The following is a 26,567-nucleotide window of genomic DNA, read 5'->3' as shown; positions in this document are numbered from 1 at the left end:
TTCAGTCTGGCAAAACCTGTCCGGTCATAGCAAAACCACATAACCATGACAGACAGAACAAACAGGTCATATCCTTAAATGACAAATTATTTCTCGTGAAACATAAAAGCTAGTCAAAAGTGCAATTCTTTCTGTCATGGGAAATTTTGAGAAATTTCTTCATGAAATGAAATAATCAAAGACATTTAATTCCATAAAGTGAAAATACTTCATTATTATAATTAAATGAAACTGGAAAGTCAAAATAAGCCATATCGGAAGTGAAATGTTTCAATTTTTCCTTAAAAAATCTGATGGAATAGATACATTTCTGCACAAATATTTTTAGTCAAAACAGCATTTTCCAAGGGGAGGTTTTGACTAGCTGCATTAATGACCAGCCATTTTCTCCAGCGACTGAACTGGTCAAGATTACCTCTCCCCCACAACAACTGAGGCTGTTAATAAACAGAGCATGAAACTGCTAAATTAAAAGTCACTATCATCCAGCTTTTAAGACAAGAACGCGATTCACTGCACCACCACACAAATCACCAGCGTAAGCAGCGATACGCTGGCCATGCAATAAATCATTTTACAAAACCCAACTCGGAACAAACCACAAAGACATGTCTCAGCAAAGCAAGTACAAAAACATCCAACTAGATGAAAAACAGCCCTGAATAATAATTTGCAAAAGTATTTTTGAAGTTGCTGATATATTTATAAAACAAGGATATTACGCAAATTGATGCTTGACACTGAAAAGTAATAAAAAAGAAGAAACAAAACAGATGTTAAAACAGAGAGAACAGTACTTGAGTGACTATGGATTAGAGAACTAAATAGGTGTTTAGAAATTAAAGTTCCATAATGTTTTAAAAGAAATAACCAGAGGTTTCAGCAGATACAAATTCATGTGCACTGACGAGATCACTTCACCACAAAGATTTCCAGCATATGCTCTTTCAAAGCTCTCACTGAAACACAACACTGCTCAAACTGAAAAAGAAATGCTGGCAATTAGGAACAGTTTCATGAATGTGTTTATAGGCAGAAAACAGTAGAGGCACAATTGGCCACAAACTGTTGGAAGTAATAGTACGGAAATCCTCATGGAAAAAACATTGCCTGTGCTGCAGAAAACAATCATGAAATTGCAGAAGTATTCATTAGGCTGGTTGAAGAACAAAATCTTAGGAGTAGAGAGTTTTCACCTACGAAGAGCAAAAATGCAGAGCTGTACAAAGTAGTGTTTGCAGTAAACACAAATCAAGTAATACTCATTTCCAGAAACAAAGCAAAACAAATGTTTTATAAGCAAAAGTGAGAAGCACAAAGTGACCCAACTTTACCAGGTTTTGAGAGAGTAATTCCGAGTGAACGGCAGATACTTTCCAAGCACATCGCCTTACAAGAGCTAAGCAGAAAAAATTGCTGCATACAGCTGCAAGGGAAGCATGTTCTACAACCAAAACCCACCATGCAACAGTAGGCTGGAAATCCCAAATATAAACACACGCAGGTGTTTATAATTTTACAAATGGTGCTAAACACCCTATTTTGACCATTCACTGTCGCTCAGGGTAAGGAGGGCAATTTGCACGGGAAGCCGAATGCCACCACACCAGCACCACAGGAAATTCCCAATTATCCTTAATTCAAGAATAGCACAGTGGACGACTACTCACATTTTCTTCAACTGAGCTGTCACACAATATCTGAGTAAATAATGCTGTAACTTGAAACAGGTTCTTTAGCTGTATTCGCAGGCATAACCAAAATGGGCGTCCGGGAGCCAGCAACGCGCAGTGCTGAGGAGCACACAGGGGATGCCTGCTCATGTAAAATTGCTGAGGTGTTTTGTTTGCCTTCAGACTAATTTCACTTAGGCACAGGCAGAACTGAGGGGAATCAGAAGTAATTTCTGCAGCCCTTGGCACAGGTCTTTCCTTAGCTCCTGTTCAGCTGGGGTTAGGAATTCACTTTATTAACACCGGTTACCGGTGAGGACTTGCACAGAAGCTGAATGGGGCTGTGTTCAAGATACCAAAGCATCAGGGATTATTTCAAACTGAAATTCTAGTAGGATGCCCTACAGTGGTACTTCACAAGTGCTGGAAGTTTGTCTGCACTGAAGGTTATAAATATGGATGAGAGATTTACAGCGTCTGTGTCTCATAAGCAAAATGAATGTAACTGCAGCTCTTAAAGCAACATTTGTACTCTAGGAGACCTTATTAACTTTCAGAGTCTGCTAAACATATTGGCTTTAAAACACAGTTAAAAATTAAGCTGATACCAACAAAATACACAGAGTTTAAACTAAAGCTAGTCTCGTTCTCATTAGAGACTAGTTTAATTTACCTACATTTACATAACTTTTTTTTTTTTATTTTATCATCACATTTTCAAAAATGTTTTTCTTGCCAGTTTTGGAAATATGCATGACCAAAAAAAACTTGATTCTCTACAAAGAGGAAAATGAGAAAACAATATATACAGATTACTATCAAAAACAGAAAAGTCAAAATTTTTAAAAATTGGCTTTACTTTCTACTTTAAAAGAGTCTTTACAATCACTTCATGTGAAAGTAAGTGAAAGAGGAGAAAATTACTTGGGGGGGGAGATACTTTATTCATTTGTTCTTTCAATTTCCTTCTATACGTGATCACTATGGTTTTTCTCTCTCACGACAGGCCATTTAGTTAAATTTTGCAGCTTCTAGGTGAGGGCAGACATACCCATCTCTTCTAGTTCATAGTTCAATTAATTGACAAAAGTTTTGCAGAGCTAATTTCTCCCTGATAAATCCCACGCAGAGAAGCTGAGTAAGTCCTGCTGGAGGAAAGGTTACGCAATACAGAGTGAGGAGAGGACCTACCAACACATACAGACACATACAGAGATAAACATTAAAAAACCCCGCTGCTTACCAAAGCCAGCAGTCTGCCATCCTCCTTCATAGCCAGAAAGCGATTTGCACTTACACCTTTGATTGACACCACTCCTCTTTCTTCTGCTTGAAGCTGCAGTTTGACTGCGAACAAAAAAGACAGAAGTAAATTTTTACCGCTACCGACAGTGAAGCCTACTGCTTCAAACCTAAAACCAGAGAGAGCTTGAGCTTCAGCTTGCAGCGAAGATAGTAAACTTACAACCTCTAGCTTTCTGATCTCATTTTTCATCAAAGAAAATGCTTATTACAAAGAAAGTAGCTATTGTCAAATTGGCAACAATAAGTGTGAGTCATTCTTTTATCTCTGTTTCTCATAAAAGCAACTTAAAAACCCATACAATTCCTTGAAGGATGACGTATGGCATGGTCAACTGCTCATAGAAAATGGAAAATTTTCATGGCGATTTTCTTACGGAGATATTTCTTAATGTTTATAGAACAGCATCAGACACTGAATGCATGCAGCTCTATATGGCTAGATTGTCAGTGAGGCATGAGTCTGGACTATGATTAGGACCACTCAGGACCGTATCACTTGCTAAATGTTGTAGCAGTTCCCAACAGAAAAGTATCTATTAGTTTACATCATACATCCAACAAGTGGTTAGAATAAACAAACAGAAAGAACTGCAGAAGTACACGAGGATAGCAAAGACACAAGAAATGGGGTAATACGAATTAGGAACTTGAAAAGTGGGTCTATTTGAATCAATTATTTTTAAAAAAAGTCTTTTTTTTTTTTTTTAATCTGTAAGGTTATATCACATAGCTTTTAGCTACTGCCTGTGATTTAACACAAAGTCTAAACTGATTTTTCTAGCCACAAATCACATCCAGTAGTTTAGATTAACACACAAATGTTTTCCCCTTTGCCCGGTTTCAAGCTGTAAGCCAAAAGTGGCCTCCACCTAAATGCAAAAGAGCTAGTTGCTATTTTTCTTCTTTTTTCTTCCCTGATTATTCCTGTCATTGCATTCAGAATGAGAAATAAATCAAGCCTTTAACAGGTTAAAACAGCAGAGCCAGGAAGTTGCATCTACACTTCATTTCAGCCTAACCTTCACAGGAGTATCTGTGACACTGTATCTCAAAGTTCAGGTTTTTCAACCATCAGCTACACAGGATGGGGAATACTACAATACAAGAAACTACACCAAATACCATAGAAAAGTTCACCAGATACCTTCTACATGACTTAGGTATTTGCGGCTCAAAAGAAATCTAAACACTCTGTTGAACTGCCATTTTTCTAGAGAAGAGGAAGAGGAAAAGGAAGCAAGGTACATGTTGTCCTAAACCTCACAGAAACCTTGCAGTACTCTTCCAACCATTTTTAGAACATCTCCCTCTGAAAACCTAACTTTGGTTATTTAAAACATCGCTTTAAAAAGGGGAAAAGGCCCATACAGCAACTCAAATAAGCTCTTTGGACTGCTTGCAGCTTGACATATGGTCCTTTCTCCTCCCCCTCACGGAAAATAAATGCCCATTCCCTGCAGCTCCATCCCATCAAGCCAGCTTGCACAAGCAGTATGATTCAATCTCATTTCTGCTAAAAACAAACACAACCATTTCAGTAACAGTAGAGCACAAGGAATTGGATCTCCCAAAATTCCTAGGTTTTTCTCTGTTCTGGATGGCCATCATTTCCAGTGAAACCAGCATCTGCAAACCCTCTCACTTAAAAAAAGAGCAATTAGAAGCAAGCCCAGCTGAGTACTGTTTTTCTGTACAATACTGTGCTTTCCTCCACAGTTCCACTAAACAGGGATTTTTCAGAGCAGCTATACTTCCGTAACAGGAAGCAAGATCATCGCAACACAGGCATCGAAAATGAGGAATAGCTGAGAAACAGCTTCTCACGTTCTTGGGATGTATAAAGACAAAGACGACTTTTGCCAAAAAATTGCAGCAGCTAAAGAAGGAACAAGCAGGATGTCAAAAGCTGGTACTGGTTATGTGTCCATCAGGTGTCTGAATGAAGGATATGACTCATCTGGTGCGAGACTATTGGTATTTCCAAAAATTAACTAGGCTGGAACTTATCCTTGCTTCTGCTTGCATCCCAGAAATTATTTTTGGAATTAGTTAAAAACTTTTCTGATTTGAACACCCGATACAGAGATCTGACCGTGATAAAAGCCCAGCTAGAGGAACCAACACCTGTGCTCCATTCACTCAAAAGTACTCGGCATCAGTTTGTGTTTTCCGATTTTTCTTTGAAGGGTTCATAAGAAACACATACCTGGTTCTGTACAGTAAGACTGGTATTACAGCTTAGGGGGGAAAGTCTGGTGGGCAATATTGGTATACATCATCTCAAACATGAGTTTCCTTCACCTGCCTGCTTTTGTGGAGTGTATAGTTTTTTCTATTTAACCATGCAGCCTTAAAAAGCTTGACCTTTTAAGCCACCAGAATAAACGCTTGAAGTGACCGCAAATTTTGGAGTGGGAGCATCTCTTGAGATTCAGAGGGTGGTTGCTGCTTATTTGGGTTTTTGTTGTGGAGAAAAAGAGATTTTTGCAATACAAATGAAAACTTACTTCGTTTACTTCTGTTGCTCCTAAGGACAGGACTGAAGAAACTCCAACAATAAGAATACCAGGAACATGAAATCTTTAGGATAATTGCTGCAAACCCTTTTTTAAGCACTGAAATTATTTCATCTTATTTTTTCCCTAGATACAGACAGCCATCAGTAAGAGTTGCTTATAAATCCACTAATTTGTATACACAACCGAAGCCATATTAATACAAATGCTGCACTCTGAAGAAAATAAAATGGTTTATGAATTGTGTCTGTGGCCATCTTCCATAAAGAAAAAAAAACCAAAACAAAAAACAAACCCTCTCACTAATAACTTCAGACTTCAAGGAATACAGAAAGCTCTGTAGTTGTAAAAAGTTAAGTGAAATGTTTAATTTCATCCCAGAATCAAGCATCCCAAATACAGCCCTCCCAAGTTATTAGGCCAAAATCAGACTTGTGAACAGCTTCAAAAGCCTTCAGTGCAACTCCTTGCCCTCTGGGGAAGCAAGAATGTGGAGAAGTGCTCTGGGCAGGGACTGGGGGAAATGGGCTTTTGAGATGTGCCCAAGCATACAGCTTTCACCACACACTTAACAAGAAACAGCTGTGTGAAATATCTGAAAAGTAGTATTAATTACTGCAGTACAGACTTATTATGCTTCGTGACTTTCTCCTGACAAAAAAAGCACACCAACTCCTACAGTGTCATACAGGGCCAGAAGTTCAGATTCTGTAAAAACAAACGTTTAGTAAAGGTTTTTAAAGCCTGTAAAAATATTTGTATAGTTCAGAGAAGCTTATGAGAAGTGTTACTCGGGGGGGGGGGGGGGGGGGGGAGAAAAAAGATTTTCCTGCAGTTTGAAAAGCGCTACAATACTGAAAGCCCCAAAAGCAAAATCAGCCTCACTGGATCTTCCCCTCCAACTCGAAAAAAACCATGAATAAACAGAGCCAGAATAGTACTGTAAGTTTTTCCGGTTCAGCGTTATTTTATGGCTTTATTAATGCAAGGTAAGTATTTGCCACAGTGTTATGTTGAACTGGAGATGACAAGATACAATACAGCCTTATTAATCAAACATATTTTGCCCATGCAATAATCACCAGAAGCAACAATTTTAGGTTTAGCTCAGTGCAACTTGGTACAATCAGTGGTAAGAGAAATGTAACACCACCGATGATCCATAGCTTTTCCAGCCTTTAGGTCACCAATAGCAACAGTTCAGGCAGGGGCCATCATTTCAGATCTACTCGTAATAATTGTTTTCAGCATACTTGAACCTCAAAACCAGAAATGAAAGTAAACTAATTAAGAAGCTTGTAATCAAAAAAAGTAGCACAGATTGTTGTGAAACAGCTAATTAACAAACTGAAGGCCAAAAAGGCACATTTTCCCAGTTATTCTGGCAGTCCTTTGGGAGGGCCCCCCTCCAGCACAGCAGTAACTTATTTCACTGTTCACATTCATAGCATGCCCTTTAATTTGTGATGAACACCAAGTGCGAGGCTATGGTCGATGCCTGCTGGTTTTGTGACAAGAGAGAACTCAGCATGCTGAGCAAGTATCTTAAGGACTGAGGCTAAGTTACCACAAAGTTCTGGAAATAAAAAATGTCCTATCCCCAATTATAACCTATGCGACCTTTATGCACTGACAACTAAAAAGGACTCATTAAATTTACTACTCTTAAGACTTTCTTTTGTATCTCTTCATAATAAGCTGAAGTATGATCATCTTCCCTTTTTCTACCAAGTAAGAAGTAATGAAGTGTAAGACATACAAACTTAATTTCATGCCAGGGTAGAAACTCTGAGGAAGAAGGATAAAGTTGCATCTTTGGGAAGATATAAAAAGGTTTAGAACACATGAATGGAATGAAGTTAAGGTGCTGAACTATAATTCAAGACACAAACTTCTAATACTGTAAGATAAAATTATAAGAGTATCCTAAATAATGTCTCCTTTGAGCCATTTCCTTGTTCCTGTGTTTAGCACAATCACAAACCTGTTACCTGAACAAATGAATCAGTTAACAAAATGCAATTTATGGATATAACAACACGGTTCATAATACTGCAGTGAAGATTGTCCCAGAAGAAGCCACCATACAGCCCTCTGACAAGCTGCACAGTTAAAAGCACAAAAACAGATGTGGTATCGTTAACATGGAAAGAGAACAAGCCACATAAAGACAAAATTCTCAAACCAAAATTAAACTAATCAATAGGTATTTATAGCCTGCAGGACAGAAGGCATTGAACAAAGTTTTAACCAGAAGGTGATTGTTTAAAAGCTACCTGGCTCAAAAGCAAGAAATGCCTATAAATATTCCAGTTGTAGGGAGAAGATATACAGTATCTGACAGTACGCAATAAGCAAATCTCTCCTTGTTCACTCTGCCCGTGACATCAGGAGATCCCATCACACTCTTCTCCTTAGAACCATGTTTTCCAATTCCTCTGGGCCATAACAAACACGGGAGTAGAATACCACTAGCTGTGCCATGGCCTTCCTCCCTTAACTCACCCACACAGCAGCAGCACCACCATCCCTCAGGTAAGATCATAAAACTTAAGTGTTCAGGCACAGGAAAAACATGCAAATGTACAAATCAAATTTTTAATTATGGGTCCAGAGATTTATTTTAAGTCATTCTGTTATGACAATGAGTTTTTCCTCAAGTTTTGCAAAAGGATTCCCATACAAAAAAAAAAAAAAAATCACAAACTGTTTGTCATCCTCTTGAACTGCAAAATGCTTTCCACAGGCAGACTGTGTCCAAATCCTGTCTCCAGCTGCTGAGGGTGGTGCATACCATTTCCAGAACATGGGAATTCATCTTACAGCAGCCGAGCTGAGAGCTCACTGAGCCCAGCTCTTCCACCAGGATCTGTGGCAACCTCTGCACCTCAACGCAACAGTCAAAACAGCGAACATCAATGGTTTGTCAACCTTTCACAGCAAGGTCAGTGAACCATAGCTGAGCCAAAATAAAGGAAGACTTCATCTTGTGAAAATTTTGACCATGTTCATTTTTGACAGGACATGCAAAAGGAGTCCTAACTCAGCACTGAGTTGTCTAACATTGTTAGAGCTATCATTAAAGACTGTTTATATTTTTTTATATATACACACACGACCTTCTAAAGCTCTAAGGGTAATCTAATATTCAGAATTTCCAGATTTTATTTTACAGTCATATGTCTTCTTGCTTATAATATCATCTACATCTCTACATGGCAGATTATCCAAACAGCTACATTTACCTAAGGAGATGATCATTAGGAAAACACATCACTTTGGATGTAGCTTGAGTGAACCTATTATGCCTTCCAGTAATATAAAAAAGGATAGAGAGGGGACATTTTTTCTGTACAACACACAGAGGCTGTGTTAAGAATACGTATTTCCTGATGTTCTGGCTGAAGAACAATACGAGCTACAGCCTAACCTGAATTTCCACTGAAACCAGTACAATTCGTGGCATTACAAGACGTTGAACCACACTGCAACATGCACCAAAATGCCTGGTAGAGGGTTTTTCCCACCTCCCACTACACACAGCCCCTCCTGGACAAATACAGCTGTTCTGCATATAGACACAAATGATCATACAAGATGAACCTGGGGGTTTTTGCCAGCTTCCTTTCCATTAACACAGGAAATCTGCAGGTGCACCCTTTCCAACAGTGACACTCAGGCAGAGAGAGTCTTACCAGCATCTGAAAAGCAGAATGACTAAACAGTCGTTTTCCTTTTTGTTGTAAGACAATTTACAGAGATCAAACCTCTTCAAGACCACTCCCTGATATATACATTAAACAGGTTCAACAGTTTGGGGTGGGGTTTTTTTGAGATCAGGTCCTGATCCTGTGACGCTAAACACAAACAAAACACTGACCGCACTGATGTGTTCCTCCCCTGCAGCCAGCAGAGCTCTGCAGGCACAGATTTCTGCATGCATTCATGTAATTAGTGGATTGCGGACATAAAATTACAGTTACACATACACGACTATCCCTCTTTCACAGTGTATATGGTCAGGACAGATCTGCAAGTTGTAGGTTAAACTAGCCAGCATATTTGAGAGAGAGTTACAAATGGGCATTTATTTCACAATTTGGAGAGACTTTTCTAAGAATATGGAAGTTGAAAAGTGCTGTTTAATAGCATTGTGGTTGGCAAGGTTTCAGATTTCTATTATGAACTGGATCCTCCCCATCTTTTCTTAAAGAGCTCAAAAAAGTGTTTCCAATGCAGTTTTGCATACACCAGTGGAGAAAAGAATTTTATGGACAAGTAGCACAACACGGACAGAAAAGATGCTAGCAAATGTGGAGGATACGGAAAATGTGTACATTTTCCAAAAGTTCTTTTATTGCCCTGAGTGCTAGAACTGAAAAATTACACGTACAATGAAAACTCTACAGTCCTTTTAGAGTTCTCCCAACCCAGCAAAGCTTTTTAATGGCCCAGACCAAATAATACTGCACTAACTTAAATGGTCCCAAATGGTTTCATTGCTCTGCATCATAAAGGGTTCGGCCAAAAATCTCCTTCAAAATTGGTTTATTTAGAAGATCTTGGCAACATCTAGCAACTTAATACTTTAGCAAAAGAGAGCTGTGCATTTTGGAAGTTACTCAGTGCTGGGCTTGTACTACCTTTCTCACACACTCCCAGTCGGACATTTGGTGTTGGCAGCCGCAGCGGAGCAGTGCCACCAGCCTCCTGCAGCCCAAGTCCTTTGCCTGGGGCAATCAGTGTGCGCGAAGCCACGTGCTGTTATTTTACTCATAGCAGCTGCGTTGGCTAAGATGTTCTGGGGCAGGAGTATGCCGCAGTATCACTAAGGAAGAGGGAAAGCAAAGGTCATAGTGGGGAAAGAAAGGGACAGAAACGCGTTAGGAAAAAATGAAAGACAAGAGACGTAAAGAGCAAGCAGCAGTGAAGACGGGGCAGTATAAGTGTGCAGTACATGAGGGTACTGTACTGGAGCGTGAGGCAAACTCCCGCACCTTAAGTTGGTGGAATTTGAGACGCATTAGCCAAAGAGATTCATAAAATCCCAATTTTGCTACTCCTCCACAAGGAAATAGGAAATCTAATCATGACAGCAGAGAAACCCTAAAATAAAAACCAACCATGATCTCCTGGCTTTGGATACCTTTATTTCCTGTGTAAGTGTATGATTAAAGCCTAAGCTATACTTCCACTATAATCTACCTAGTAAAGATCCCTACGAACAGACTTCAGTGCGGCCTAAAACCACGAATACCTAGCCACGGTCTCAGAATCTCACACAAATTCAGGTCAGAAGGACCCTATCTAGTCCAGCCTCCTGCTCAAGGGTCTCCATCAGTTCACAGGGAAAACCCTGCTGCCCCATTTTCACTACTGTCAAACGTACGTGCAAGCTAAATCAAAGCTCACAAGGGTTCACCGATATTTCCTGCAGTTATACCTCTTACCGCCGTAAGGCACAACCACAGTGCCCCACACACACATACACTTGCAGCGGCTGCTTTCATGCTCTGCCGAGTTTTCCCACCACACCGAAATGCTGCTCACAGGGCAGGACCACGCAAGCTGGATATCCACTTTCAGTACCTCCACCCTTCCCTGCAGGACCCCAAACGCCGCTCTGAATACCCCAAGGTGAGACACCAGCATCATTACACCGCCTACATTACACTACCTACATTACACCGCTCTTCACTGCTCTGCCTCTCTCACTTAAATAACCTTCTTAAGGCAGCAGGAAAGAGAAGCCCTTTTCATGACTGTAACATCACCGTCAATACCCTGCGAGAATGGCATGTGAAATACATTTTACCAAGAGGACTCTGGGCCCAACAACATTGATCAGCCAATGCTCCGAGAGATTGTTTTGGAGTTTGTGAACTTCTCAACAGCAAACACATACCTTACCCAGACACTGCAGCTAACAGAGCAGCTTATGGACCCTGGAAAGAGAGGAGGAATCTGATACTATTTCAACCCCTGTTTTCACTAACATACAGCTGCTTTATTTGAACTAAAAAAGTCATTAGCAAAACACCTCTCACTTGGTTTACAAGGAGGGAGAGTTTATGTACCCCCTGAAAAATCCCAGGCTGCACGTCTCTGGATCAATGACTAGCGTTACTGCACTCTCTGCTGTGGAAAAGCTAAACCCCAGCCAAAGGCTCAGGGCCCACCTCCAACATATTTGCAGAGGCCCTGTAAGGAAAATCCTTCCATGAGGCCCCCGAATGACACTGTGGTGAAGCTATTGCGCCAGCTCCCCATCACTCGTCCTCCTGCACCTCTATGCCCACAGAAAAGAATAAAGCAGCAACTATTTTGCGGTCTCACTGCTACAGAGGTGGACAACCTCTGGAGGGAGTAAGTATCAGAAATGCAAGGAAGTTCACAAAAAATGGGGGAAAAACAAGAATCAACAATGCTTTATGAAGTGCAACACCCTACGACCAAATTCCCACTCCCGCATACTCTGTGGCTGACGCTGGCTGAGTCCTTCATGCTTGGGGGCAACATCTATTCCCAGCCAGGTGTGCAAGCAAGACACACACAGAGTCCACACCTAACATAATAAACCCTCCCAAACCCAAGTGCTGGTTCATCAAAGTTACACATGCATCTACACACACACACACACACACACACACAGAGGAGATTAATACCCCCATTTTGGCATTTCCAGAGCCAAACCTGCCCACTGGGATGGATCCAAACCCTGGCGCATGAGCTGGTGATGCCCACTGTAACTTATCTCTAAGAATTAGAAATATCTTTGGCTCGCTCTTCCCCACATCTAGTCTCTGACAGTTTTTGATGTCTCTTTCTCAAAGACATATTATGGCATATTAATCTCTTCCGCTAACTGATAAGCTTTGCATTGACGTATGAGCCATCCTCAGTCTTGAGATTGCAAACATGAAAACAACTCTTTGCTCGCTTTCATACGCTCGTCGTGAAACAACTGTGCCATCACCAGAGCTGCTGAAGTACATGCTGCCTAAAACCTGGAACACATGTGTGTGTGGGAGAAAGGAGAAACAGATATGAAAAACAGCAAGCCAACCTTAGCGGAAGAGGTGGTCTTTTAATAAACAAAAACCACAGAACAGCAACAAAAACAATCAAGCAAATGAAGTGTCGCACTGAGAAATAGTGAGTCACGCTCCCGCACAAAGGCACATTTCTTTGCTTTTGCATGACAACATTGTAAGTGTATCTTTTTCCTTTTTGCCAGCCAGAGGCATAAAACCACTCGCAGACAGACCCAAGGTCTTTAAAATGTAAACATCTACAACAAAAATATACACTTCTGAAATATAAACACTTCAAAAAGTTCCGGTTACACTTAAAAGTAAATCCAAGGCTTTAAACAGGATAGTAACTTGTGTCACTGTTTAAATACCAACCCGCTAACCTAGTCTACCACATAACGTGGACATTCACAGATTTTAAGAGTTTTCATCTTTTTAAGTAGTACAAATACTGAATACAATGAAAATTATTTCCCTATTCAGGTTCTCCATCTGTTCTCATTTATATCTTAACCTCAATTCCTACAAATATCCAACTCCACCTAACACACACCTATCACACTGGGAATCCTCCCCAGGAAACATTGATTACCAAATACACAGCATCCTCAAATGCTCCCTATACATTTCATATAAAGGACATTAAAGTCATCTCACAGAGGAACAATTTCAGAATAATGTGACATACATAATTTCTGGCAACAGTCTGGTTTAGTGCTCCTTGCCTATGTGCCCGCGTGTCAAACACACACAATTACATTTCTCCATTTCACATGGCTTGCACAAACTGGTTGATCAAACTTCATCAAGTCCTTTAAATGTTAAAAGCACTAGAGTTTCTGTATTCTGCTTACAAAACACAACTTGGGTATTTGTGCTGCCGAGTAAAGTAAACAGCGATTGCTTGGCATTACGTAAGAATTTCAAATGCCAGAAACTGCAAGTACACCATTGTATAAAATTGTTCTAAATACCTAGCTGCCACACTGTTTGCAGTCTTGTCGTCATTGCAGATGAGCTGACTGCATCATTTAAAGTCAAGGGGGCAAAACCAGGCAGAAAAAATTACTAACTTTACCAGAGGAGAACTTCATTCATTACTGGGTACAGGTAACAAAGCCTAGTCTCCAAGTTACCGATACTTTTATCCCAAATTATTGATTTAGAAAAATGTTTGAGGGTTTCCTTATCAAAACAATGAATGCATGTTCACACATTTTTTAGGACTTTTCCCAAAGGGCTTCTCTCAACAAGGGTAAGGTAATCCATCATGTTTCTTTCAACTGCTTTCACTTCATTTGCTATTCACTGAAGTAAATCACAGAATAACCACTTTCAATTGTTCACCCTTAGAACAAAGCTGGCACAACTGTTTAGCCAACATAATGATGTAATTGACTAATACCAGAAGATGCACAGAGAACTTGCACAATTTCTGCTCCTTATGTTTACCATGCATTCACTAATCTCTTTTTAACTATGACCTGTTTTTGACTTGCAGCAAAATAAACATACATAAAAACAGGGATGACCTGAGAGAAGCCCAAAAACGTCACTTCAAAAGACCAAGAAGGTAAAATGTACCATTTTTAAAAGGTGTTTTTAGTGCTCTTCTTCACATACAACTCTCACACCAACTATTCAGTAGTACATAGTATTTTAGGGCTGTAACTGATGTTGGAGCAGTAACAGATTTGATGAGATGAAAGGAAAAGGCTGCCAGAGCAGTGGTCAGAAATTGCCAACCCATAGGCTTAATAAGCCTTAGTGTCCCAGTTGGAAAGGAAAAGCTGAATTTTAGAAATGCCAAGAAGGATCAGCAAATTGGATTTCAAGAGAGTCTGAAGTACAGTGGTGAAAGAGGAACTATGTCAGGCACCCAGGGTGCCAGGGAGATGGCATAGCAGACAGGAGTAGGAAGAAATAACAAGCTGATAAGGAGGAGTTCCTATGAATTAAGTTGCCCTTTAGATTTGATTGCTCTTAATCTGGCCAAAAGGTTAAGAGATAGTGAGTGACTACGCTGGTTTTCCATTTCCTCCATCTCCAATACCAATGAAACTGAATTAATCACGGAGTCTTTAATAAATATTTTTGCAAAAAGTTAACAAAAAACCCAACCAAAATCCATACACATGCACATACAGTATTTTACTGGTGCCTGTCCACCTCAGTTACTGCAAGGACAATGCAAAGACAACATTAAGTCCAGAGACTTACTTCATCCTCCATCTATTTTATTCCCTTCCATCAAGCTGTGTAACCACCCTATGCTGACATTTAAATAATGCATCCACAGGGGAACAGCACGAGCTGCCATGAAGGACAACAGCTGTCAATCACTGCTGACCCAGAATAGTAGTGAACTAGAGACTTCACAAAAAGGCTCTAATTCGCCTTTGAATGCAGCCTCGCTTGAGTATAAATAGTTGTTCTTTGTACAAAACCAAATTCCCTAACACCGAATAATAAAATGCACAGTGCATTTTTAGACTTCCCTTCATACATTTGGGTAACACTCTTCACTTTTACAGACCCCTATGATCACTCTGAGGCAGCAGACAGTATACACCATGGGACCCAGCCTGTACTGGGGAGCCAAGAACTTGGGTCTGCAGGACCACAGAGAGAGGGATCAGGCTGTAGCCACTTCCCCAGCGTCCAGCTCTCCAAATAAAAAACCACTGCTTATTCTGAATACCTTCAAACCATACTAAGAAGGGACATGAGCACTTTCCTGGCAACAAAAGAGAAACCTCAGAATCTGCAGCTTCGAAGAACCTACTTGGCTCTCTGCTGCTTCAGCCAGACCATTACTAGTACCAACTATGCTGGTTGAAATCTATTTGCTGATTTAAATCTCCATGCTGCTCCAGACTTCACTGCAAGAGCACGCTCCCAAAGTATGCCATGGCTACCAGCACCAGCAATCGTAATGTCTTGCCTTACGTCACATCAAATCAGCAGGCAGGCCAGACGTCTCTCACTCCTAACAGCGCTTTCTCCTAATATAATATCACATAGACAATACTGATCCATGTTACTAGAGCTTAATCACTGAAATTCAGCCTCATTTTGAGACACCTTGCTCTGCTCTTCAATAGCAAATAGTAACACCTTACAATCACTGGTACTAGCTCAAGCACAGACAGTTAAACGCTCTGGAAGACCTTGCTTTTTGAAGCAGTAAAGCAAGCAGAAGGTTGGGACTGAAATAAACTAGAACTGGTAACATGGGGACACTTCTGTAGACCTCTTCGGCTTTGGGGAATTCCTGCACTTCTAAGGACACAAGCATTGTACGTCTTCTTCATCAATTTTCCTGAATGAACTACATTACTGTCAGTGAAACATCCATAGTGACTCTGTAAACATCTGTAAAACCACAAAATGAATCCTTCATATTTACACATTCAGAGGCATGGCCAGACATATGTTTAGCTGTTCATCCCAACTGCTCCATTACAGCTGGAGAAACCCAGTGAACTGAATCCATATACTATTTCCCAGGAACTGCTCAGCCTAACAAATCTCTGCAGCAGGATACCCTCAGTGACTTCCAAATAGAGATGACAGCCTCTCCCCATACAGCCTCTATATGGCCCTCAATGGCTGCTTCGCCACACTAAAAAACACTCTCATTTTTGTATCCATCTCTGTTGCCACAGGTACCAACAGGACCTAGCAGAGCACTGAACAAAGCTACTCTATAGGTGTGGTTCTCTACAGCCAGGAATCTCAGTCTCACTATTGGTCTTCCCAGGGTTGTGGGACTGCATTAACACTCATTGTAATAGGGTCCCAAAATTACTATTCTAACCTGAAATGCACCATAGGCGACAACCTCATAGACTCTATCTGTTCATTGTCTTCAAGACATCCATCAAGGAAGACACTGTATCTTATCCTACATTCTAACAGACGAGAGGTTCAGGACGTGGTACCACACGACGGGCAGTGACAACCGAACTGCCAGCTGCCACTGGAAAGGGGCAGTTCCTGTCCCTCCATCCCACACTCCCAGCTGCATACTCTTACCACCTCCCTCGCACCAGCTCTGGCACTTTTCTCGACATCTCAGTGAGCTGCTTCAATGCATTAAACCCATCAGAAACTGATACAGTGGAAGGGGGAGAGAGAGAGCAAATGCTTTTCTGTCAATTCAGCAAACCAATCTGTCCCTTTGCTGAACTGGGTGCTAGGGGTGGTGCCAACTACAGCACAGCTGAGACTGGGGGAAAGAAGAGAAGAGACCATCCCTTTTAGCAGCAGAGACTTGTTAGATCAGCTGAAATGTCTGGCCAAAGGATCCCTTGGCCAGTCACCACTCACAGCATAGCAGGTGATGTTAAAACACAACATTGGGAGTTGGAGGGAAAGGCAAAAAGGGGACACGTGGATAGAGATTAAACACTTGAGTATTTGTTCCCCCAGTACCCAGAAACACGAAGAAAAGATACAGTCTGCCAAAAAAAATGGTGCCAGTTCCAAGGGGTGCTACAGGCATTTCCCCAGAAGAGGTGTACCAAACGCAGATTAAGATGCTGTAATACCTGTACACTTGAGTATGTTAAGGACATCCTTTATCAGCAAAAATAACCCCAGAGCTACACCACCACAGAATGGCAACAGAACATCTAATAAAGCACATCTGCAGGGTAAAGGTTTGCAGATGGACACCAGGCATCGTGGGCACCAGGTTGCATGAGCCTGAGAGTAGAAAGGCAAGAGCCAAGAAACAGATTGCAAATATTTTCAAGCTGTATCACAGCTGACATCTCTCTTGCTTTTACAAAACACAACACCATACAGTATTTCATAGCCATGAGTACCATGATTTTGTGACTTGCACATTCCAACCAGAATCCTAGTGACTGCTGTTTTATGAGATCTGCTAAAGTCTTGTCACAAGGTAAGAGGCAAGCTAACAAGCCCCAAAATACAAGAACATAATTTCACCCCATCGCCACTGCAAATGGCTACAGAGTCTAGTTCCTACTTCACCCTTTCCTAGTACCCTTAATATCTTTCTCCTTTGAATCACTCAAGCATTGTGGTTTCAAGCTCTAAAAGTCAAATATGAGTGATAGGTTCAGACAGGAACACTCAACCCAAAGTGTACCATGACAGTTTGTGCAAGACGACCTCCACCCAACTTTGTAGACATCATCTCATTTATATTCTGGGATGATCGTATCAGGCTCCAGTCAAAATCTGGCCCTACCCTGAACAAACAAAAAACTACATAGGATAATAATCCTGAAATGCCACCAGCACTCCAGAGTGCCACCCTTTAAATATTTTTATTGAGAAGTCAGGAGGCAGCAGAAGAGGCAGACAGCAACTCAAGTTTACCAATATATTGTCACAAAACACACTACTGAAAATGACAAATTATGAGAGAGTTGCTTTAGTTTGAAATGCACAGTCTTAAACAAGTACTAATAAAAGTAAAGGCTATTATTCTCCATCAGAATTGAAATGCAATCTCATTACTGACTTTTAAACTTCCAAAGTCATGCCATAAACATTTCAAGTATCACTTGCTATAGATATTAAATTCACAGATTTCATGCAAGTGTGTACTTTTTTCAGTAACTCCAGCATTCTCAAGATAACCTTTATTTCAAAACTGGATTGCATTAAGGTTATATAGTCCATTTTGTTTTTACTAGATAATTGCACTAAACACGCTGCCACCGACAGTCAAAATGCTCCCGTTTCTAGGATTATTAACCAGTTTAGCACAATCGATCACCTCTGAAGTATTTTGAAACAACAGATGGCCAGTGATCCCAGGGCAACACTCCCAAGCGTGCTAAAAAACATAATAATCAAAACAGAAATTTCAGTTTTCTTTTGGTCACATCAGAAGTTATGGATGGGTTCACGGACTTAGTTCAAACTGCTTGAGCAAATGAAGAAACATCAGAAAAACATTTTTCCGGGGAATAAAAAGGAAGAAAAAGGTACAAAAAAAATTAAGCTTGGAGAAAAACTTTCAAAGAAACTCTTGTTAAATGTTTCACTTCAGTGTGTTAACAACTTGAAGTGTATAGAAACCATTGATAAATTAAACAGCAATTAAACAGAAGTCTGCCCAAAAAACTGCAGTGGAACAGGTCCCTGTCTTCTAGAAAATATGACAGCTGTATGTATTCTGTGGAAACAGACCATGAGAAGAGGGCATTTTTCTGGGATCTACCTTCAAGCACCTTCTGAACCCTGTGACTGTTAAGTCTACTGCCGAAACCAGTGCTACCTCTTTTTGCCCATTCAACTGTCTGTGCACTTAGCACTTCTCTTGCTGCCATTACAGAATACAGAATCGGAACCTGCTTTTGTTACAGAAGATGAATCTGAACAACTTTTAAAAATCTTCAGTAATATACACCGAACACATTAAAAAAAAAAAAGCGAAAAACCCAAAGCCACTGATTTTAACTAACTGCAATTTAGTCTCTTCATCTAGTATGTCAAAAGAAATCATATCTTAAAAAAACATTACTAACATAGTTCACCTTCTTCAAAATGCTTTTAAATATATCTCCACCACACAATAAACTCTTTCTTAGAACCAGCTGCACAAATTTCAAGCATTTATTACCCAAATAAAAACCATCAGCAGCCACCTGATCTCCTTTTCTTGAGGAGCAATTCAGGAATATGCAGCCCCATCTTATCAAGATGCCAAATGTCCCAGAGTCTTCATACTGACTTCACTAAATGTCATACATGCGTCGCCGCAGTTTTTACCAAAAGTTTTAATCCACCCACATAAGGGGGACACAAAGACAGCTTTTGCAAGAATCTGCATTTATGCAGCTATCTCCATAATTTCACTGTATACTGTCAAACTACTATATGTCATCTGTATTTGTCTTATTCATTCAGCTATGGCTGTGCAACGGCTAAGCAGGAGTTGGATTATTTTTTTTTCTGTAAACATGAATATGTAAGTACCTATAAGCGCTCCTGATTTCTAAAGCCTGTGAGAAGATTTAAGGGCTAAATCCTGCCCTCTAGTGTACCTGTGGATGGTGATGCCCTGGGAACCTTCCACACTCTTCCAACAGCCCTTTCCAAACCGGGCGGAAAACAGCTGGGAGAGACAGGACAGTTCATAGCCCACCAGAGACATCTCGTATTTGCCTTGCTTCATCTTCAGACTGTACCTGCTACTCGGTCACACACCTTTGGGGTGGGTGAGACTCACTGAAATCTGGGTAAGAGGATTAGCAGACACGACAGCGGAGAGAGCATCCTCCCCTGAACAGCACCATCCCTCAGCATGCCCAGCCAACACAGGTGGTCTGTCCCTCATTTCATTGATTTACCCTGCAGGACCACGCAGAAAACAGTATGACAATATTTCTATGACAAGATAAGCGAAAGATGCAAAGGAAGCATATCCTCAACTTTTTTGCACAGGGGCTCTCTGCTACCTCACTCCCTAAAACCAGGTACATCTAAGAGCCAAGAGGAATTTCTGTGTTGACTATGTCGCAAAGCATTAGTACTTGGCAAACCAGTTAAGGTCTGTGCAATAGATCAAAAGTAATGCAAAAAGAGTCCGTTTACAGAAGGACTTGAATAGAAGCAATATATTTGGACATTTAGGGCCAGGTTTTGCTTTTTTTTTTTTTTTTAAAAAAAGAGTCAATCTCTACTAGTGCTAAGATTTGCAACAGTACACCCTGTCAACAGCTCTGGCCACATCTGTGGGACACCGAAATGGGAGAGGAGATCTTCTGAGTCCCAGATAACTTACGCACCTATAAAAAACTAAGCACCAGGTACTGAACCTTCATACTAAAACACTTGACATTTGCTCAAATTTTTCTTTCTGAGGATCGCAGTTAGTTTTCTTCCATTTGCACAAACAGCAATCAGATTTCTATCTTCCTGATTAAGCTGGTATGCTCTAGAAGTCTGCATATACTCCAATACAGTCTTTTCAAAACATTTACAGCGTAACCATTTAAATGTTGTGTATGATACAAGTAAAAATCATAACACTAACAACTACTTATGAAAGGAACTTTCTTAAGAAGAAAATTTCGTGGACCAGTATTACCGTATTTTACATTTTCTTGAGATATCTGTGGAAGAGTAGCCAGCTACTGAGCAGGAAGAAGGTATTTCGGACATCTGCAGGGTTGATAAAAGCTCATGCTGCTAAATCCTTTCCGAGTGACAGGCTGGAGCCTTGTCACCTCATTAAAGAGTGGACAAGAACGGCTCGGGATTCCTCGGACGCCTTGGTTTATGCTCACCGTGAAATAAAGCTGCTTGAGAAATTATGGAAATATATAAATACCAACCATTCCTCAGTGAGGGGAACTGTGAAGGGAACCAGCTGTGCTATTAGACATTTTCTAAAATGTATGGATAAGAGTTCCCTGTCCATTCCCCTTGCTTTTCCCCTTCACCAACACTGCAGCCTCTTTGAGGCAAACACCTCAGGAGAGTTTCTAAAAGCCTTTCCAAAAAGACTGCGTTCTTTGTACATTTTCCAGGGCATAAATCAAAAGTTGTTGATCAACAACAACAACAACAACAACAGACAGTCATGTTTTTTGTTTTGCTTTAAACAACAAAACTCGTAAGAAAGTGCCTTCTGTTTCTTGTTTGTCTGAAACATACCTCTTCAAGGGAAAAAAAACTCAACAGAAGTCCCCAGGGTGTGTCCAAAGGGGCACTTCACTGAAGTCACTGTTCAACACACATCAGATGTGGCAATATTGACCACGTAAGACGTATTGTCCTATTTTTTAGCTGCATGAATCATACGATTCCAATCCTCCAGAACACAGGACGTCAACTTCCATTCTCAATTTCACTAACAACACAATTATGAATACACCAAGGTGAATGGGGTGAGTGTAAAACAGTCAAAACAATCAGTGCCATGACATAAACCAGCCCGTATATTTCGAACAAGCCGTCCCTTAGTACTAGAGGCAGGAGGGGAGCAAAAAAGGACATGGATCATGGAAATTTGTTTACAGTATTAGACTTTAGTCTGAAACATAAGGAGATAGTCATTTGCTTTCTAAAATAAGAACTTCCTTTAAAAGTAAAAATGAGGCTGTGCTAATCAAATGCTGTTTTGTACAATTAATTCATAAGAACAGCAGCTACCACAAGAATCTCTCCTAACTGCCCTTTAATTAGATTTCTAAACCAAATTCTCTGCAGCCATTACATTTCTTTTCTCAAAACCATCTTACAAAAACCTTTCAGTAAGAAAAACACCATGAGTTATTTGAAGTGTATATTTTCTTTGTTTATTTCTTTTTTAAAGTCTTCTCACGTTCTCCAAGATTTATTGCCATCTGCCATGCCAACGTGACCTGCCAGGCATACCACAAGATTTCACAGGGACTTCCACAGAGCAGCATTCACCAGGTCAGAGTTCACCATCATGCAGATTCGTATCGAATGACGTATTCACAACAAAGATGCTAAGGATGTGAACCATGTAATGCCGTAGCAACATGCCTTGCTGACGCTTCAAGCACTGATTTCTCTACTTCTTAGAACTAGAGTTCTTCCAGGAAAAAAAAAAAAAAAGAAAGAAAGGAAAAAAAACCACACAAAAAAAAAAAAGAGCTGTCTCGTAATGAGAAAAGGAGAGCGTGACAGCAGGGGACAAGGGAGCAGCTCGGGCACAGGGGCACTCCTGTGCCTAGGTGCACTTGTTGGAAGTGAATCCCACCAGCCCTCCAGCTGTATCATGCTTACAAACCTCTCTTTTTAAACAAACAGATTTTCTGCAGATGGCCAGAGAGTGCCAAGCTGATGGGTACCTGAGGAGCTCCCCAGCAGCTGACTTTCTGCAGCAGAGGGCAGAGCCCATGCCAATCATTTATAATTCAGGTTTTCCTTTACCTGTTGCCACCGCTCACTCAAGAGGAAAAATGGTAGGAAAAGAGAGGGGCTGCAGGGAGACGAGTGCCAAAAGGAAAGGGGAAAGAATACTAGTGATCACGTAAGACTGAAGAGGCAGAGAAAAAAAAAGTACAGAGACAAAATGGAGAGCCAGAAAGAAAAGACAGCAAAAATAAAGCTATAGAGCAGAACAGAGAAACTTGAAAGGGAAAGAGTAAGGCAGTATCACCAACATCAGAAAGATTTTCAAATATAATTCACTACTAGGAAAGCAGCATGAGAAGTCAGTTAAAAAATTTCTAGCATTGATAAGGCTTAAAAGGAAGAGAAAACATGTATTAGATGGACTCAAGAACATAAAACTAGTACTAGTTTTCCTTGCAGAAAAATTAAAAAAGGTGGGGGGGCAGGGGAGATGATTATGGGGAAGCTCTGTGATGAAAAAGATGACAACAATGAATACCACCACCACTCAGGGCAGCTTGGCCCAGCCAGGTGAGCACAGAACACACACCACTACTGGCATTTCTCACCACAAACAGCAGAGTACTGAATGAGACAAGAACCTGATAGCCGTGGCAACGTCCAGAGACCCAGCTTCAGCCTTGTACATCCTCGACTCAACATCATCTCCCTTTGCAACAAGTTTCCAGCACATTCTTACAGCTACTTCTAGGGGTTGAGATGACATGTTTGACAAACTAACGAGACTTATATCCTGTAAGAATTCCCATGTCTCCCAAATACAAAAAGCTAAAGCAAGCTGAATATATTACTGCACGCTTTCCAGCACAGACTTGATCCTGCGCAGTAACCAACTAGTATGTGTGAAAACCAAACCACTTACCTATATGGTAAGTTAACGCTTTGCTTTAGGCGTCAACATTTGAAAAGTCCACATGCAATGATTTACTGCACTGCATTGGCAATAAACTTATTTTGTTACTACTCGCACATCATCAACTATGCTTCCCTTTAAACCAGTATCTGAGAAAGAGAGAAATGCAAACGCGCAGGACCAAGTCTGAAAGCTTCCTACACCTTTTCCTAAGAAGGCTAGGTGGCCTAATAAAGGATGCTAACTTTCCCAAAATATGCTGTTCCACATATATCTTCAGCCCATGTCACGTACGTTATTTGTACCAGAGTCACAAAATAGCCTCAAGACTGAAGCCCAACTTGGCAATACTGTTATTTGCAAAGTCCGTTACAGTATTTCTTTGGAATTGTTGGAAAAGCTTTTTTTTCTCTTCGTCCTCTGACTTCAGTCCCATCTGTGCATCAATCACTCAGAGCACAGGTGCAAAAAGCCAAAGAATCACAGACATTTCACCTGTTCTTTATGCCAAGCACCTGCAGGCAGGCTGCTGCTTGGTCTAGGTGCAAGCATTGTACAATAACAAGTTTTCTCAAACCAGGAACTGCATTGAGACTATCTATCTGACAGACATCTATACAGCAACTGCTTGTACCTGTTTTGAAGGAAATACCTCATGGGCATTTAAAAAACTTGCCGCTACATCCGCAAAACTCCATACTGAATACTTCCAAAATATTCTGAGGTCTGCAAAAAGGCATTTTGTTCCTGGGACAAAGAACAGCCTGCATTTGTAACAGCAACCTGCCCCCACGCTCCATGTGAGACCGCCTGTCGGAGAGCGGGCACCTGGCACTGCAGACGGCAAGAGGCGAGCTCGGGTCACGGACCCTCAGACCGCACTAACCCCTCAACCCACGGGCTATGTTCCCAGTTCAGGAGCCTCTTCCTCCCTCAGAAGATCAGGTATCAGGGGACAAACTGCTTCTGCTGGAATCCATAGGTTTTGTTTGATCTGTATTTTATCCATCCTTGATTAACTTTAAAACAAAAATAAATCACAACATGCAACATTTTAAGCCAAAAAGGTGTTTTGACAGTACTTTGTTATAAACAGTGCTTCCTTGAACAGATTTACACCTCTGTTCCTGAGAGTACTTGTACGCTAAGAGCACTTCTATTCATGAGGACTTACCCGCTCCAGGGAGAAAAACCAACCTTCTTTCTACCTTCATGCAACTAACACATTTACGACTGCCGTGTAAAGCCATCAAGTGCCATTACAGCCATTTAAGAGCCACGCAAACAAATTCAGACACCTTCAAGCACGTAAGCAAATCTTTGTGCGTTTGACAAGCTCTGGACCGCGGCAGGTTGAATGAGGAGATGCCAACAGGAGTCTGCACCGAGGCGGGACATCCCACCGGTGCTGATGTGGTGGTACCCGGCGGTGGGAAGGCCGGCGCGGTCTGGACCCACCAGCCGCGATACACACCTGTACGTGCAAATGAATAAACCCCACGTCCGTACATATCCACGTTTATTTATAGGCGCGTGTATGCATATTTATGCACTCTTTCTAAGCTAAGCTCGCTGCCGAGGCTTCAGCAGGGCAGGACGGCCGCCGAGGCGCCGGCCCCTCTCGGGAGCCCCGCTGCCCGGGACGGAGGGGCCGCCGGGCCCCGGCCCCAGCCCCGGCCCCGGCCCAGCGGGACACTCACTGTGAGGGTCGCTCTTCTCCCGGACGCCGTCCACCCTGCCGTCGGGGTTGATGCGCAGGAAGAAGCCGCCGTTCTTGCAGTAGAGCCGCTTGGGGTCCTTGAAGTGCCCGGGGGGGAAGGCGCCGCTGCCCCCGTCGTCGGGCAGCGCCGGCAGCGTGGTGATGCTCCCCGCCGCCGCCGCCGCCATGCGCCGGGCCCCGGCGGCGTCCCGCCGCGCCGGGCCCCCGCCGCCCCCCGCCGCCAGCCCCGGGCGGCCTCGTCCCCTGCCGCGGCCGTCCAGCCTCGCCTCGCCGCCGCCCGCCCCAAGCCCTTGCCCGGCCGGCCCCGCTGCCCGGCGCGGCCGAGGGTCCCGTCCCGTCCCGTCCGCGGGAGCTGCGCAACGGCGCTGCCGGCCGGCGGGAGGAGGAGGGCGGGCAGGGAGAGCCCAGCACGCCGGGGACGAGCTCCCCGGCGGCACCGGGCTGCCCCCGCCGCCGCCCCGCCCCCGACCGCCCCCGCTCCGCGCCGGGGGCCGCTCCCAGCCGCCGGGGGAGGCGGGCGCGGAGCGGCGCTTGCTTCCGAGGGGCAGAGCGGGGCCGGCTGGCCCCGGGGACGGCACGGCGAGTCCCGTCCCGAGGCCGGGCCGTCCCGGGAGCGGGGCGGGGGAATCCCCGCCTGAATCGCGGGGCTTCATTCCGTGAGAGCGCGGCCCTGCCGCGCTGCGCATCGGCCCCCGCCGCCGGTCGCTCCGGCAGCGCTGGAAAGGGGATGCAGCAAACGTGCCAGACTCGAGGTCGGACATCTTCTCCTCGGGCTTTAGGAATAAAATAACTAGAGAGTTATTTTTCAACCAGAAGAAGTTACGTGGCCTCTCTATCCTATTAAATTGTTTAACTCGCAGTACAATGAAACGTGTTGACCTCTTAAAATCCACGTGGCAACCATTTCGCTTCTGTGCGTTTACCAGAGAGAAACCAGTTCTGGTCCCATTCAACTGCAGCGAACTGATCAACTGGTATCTACAAAAGGCAACACGTGAAAATTCTGGCACCGGCCTTCTAACAAGGCTACTAGTGTTTCTAAAACAAACGCGTACATGGTTTATAAAGGGTATCGACCCATCAAATACATTTTGTGCTTGAGGGTGACAACGAAAGAGGATGAAGGGGTTTGTTTCCAAATCCATGCTTTGTGCCCCAAATCTCCCCTCTAGCAGCGGGCTGTTCATGCCTGTTGTACCTTGGGAAGCTCTCTGACTTCAAAGGCAGCACAAGCAGCCCCGGATGATCCCAACCGGGACAGCTAACGCTGGTCTTTTCATTTCACAGAGCCAACATACAGCAACCCGCACGAGGAAATAAACGCCAAAGCAAGACACACCGTCCAGCATACACAATTTGCAATATTCTTTTTGCGAGCATGTACATAAAGGAATTCTGTTGCCGGCCAACTTGCCTTCCCAACTCTGACCCCTCGCAAGCCATAAATTGTAAATCTTTACCAGAATCGGTGACAATTACACTGCTTCCCACCTCCTCAGTCCAGAGACTTAATCATGATGAATGGAGCAGGCAGGGCAGGCACAGGTTCACCCCCGTGTCAGCCAGCCACCCGCTCACAGCACCGCA

General features: G+C 42.5%; 1 protein-coding gene across 1 annotated transcript in view; it reads right to left on the bottom strand.

Annotated features, from left to right (window-relative positions):
- FGF2 (fibroblast growth factor 2) overlaps positions 1–25,464 on the bottom strand; it is a 34,510-nt gene extending 9,046 nt beyond the window's left edge. Inside the window, exons 1-2 of the mRNA XM_052814871.1 lie at positions 24,961–25,464; positions 2,917–3,020 (exon numbers count right to left, since the gene is read on the bottom strand). Of these exons, the coding sequence (XP_052670831.1) occupies positions 2,917–3,020; positions 24,961–25,147 (291 nt within the window). The 5' untranslated portion in view covers positions 25,148–25,464. The remainder of the gene's footprint in view (positions 1–2,916; positions 3,021–24,960) is intronic.
- Positions 25,465–26,567: the final 1,103 nt, after the last annotated feature.

The sequence above is a fragment of the Harpia harpyja genome, chromosome 2 (assembly GCF_026419915.1).
Source record: "Harpia harpyja isolate bHarHar1 chromosome 2, bHarHar1 primary haplotype, whole genome shotgun sequence".
Classification (NCBI taxonomy): Eukaryota; Metazoa; Chordata; class Aves; order Accipitriformes; family Accipitridae; genus Harpia; species Harpia harpyja.
Note: the sequence above shows the minus strand (reverse complement) of the source record. Positions and strands in the feature narration are given on the sequence as shown.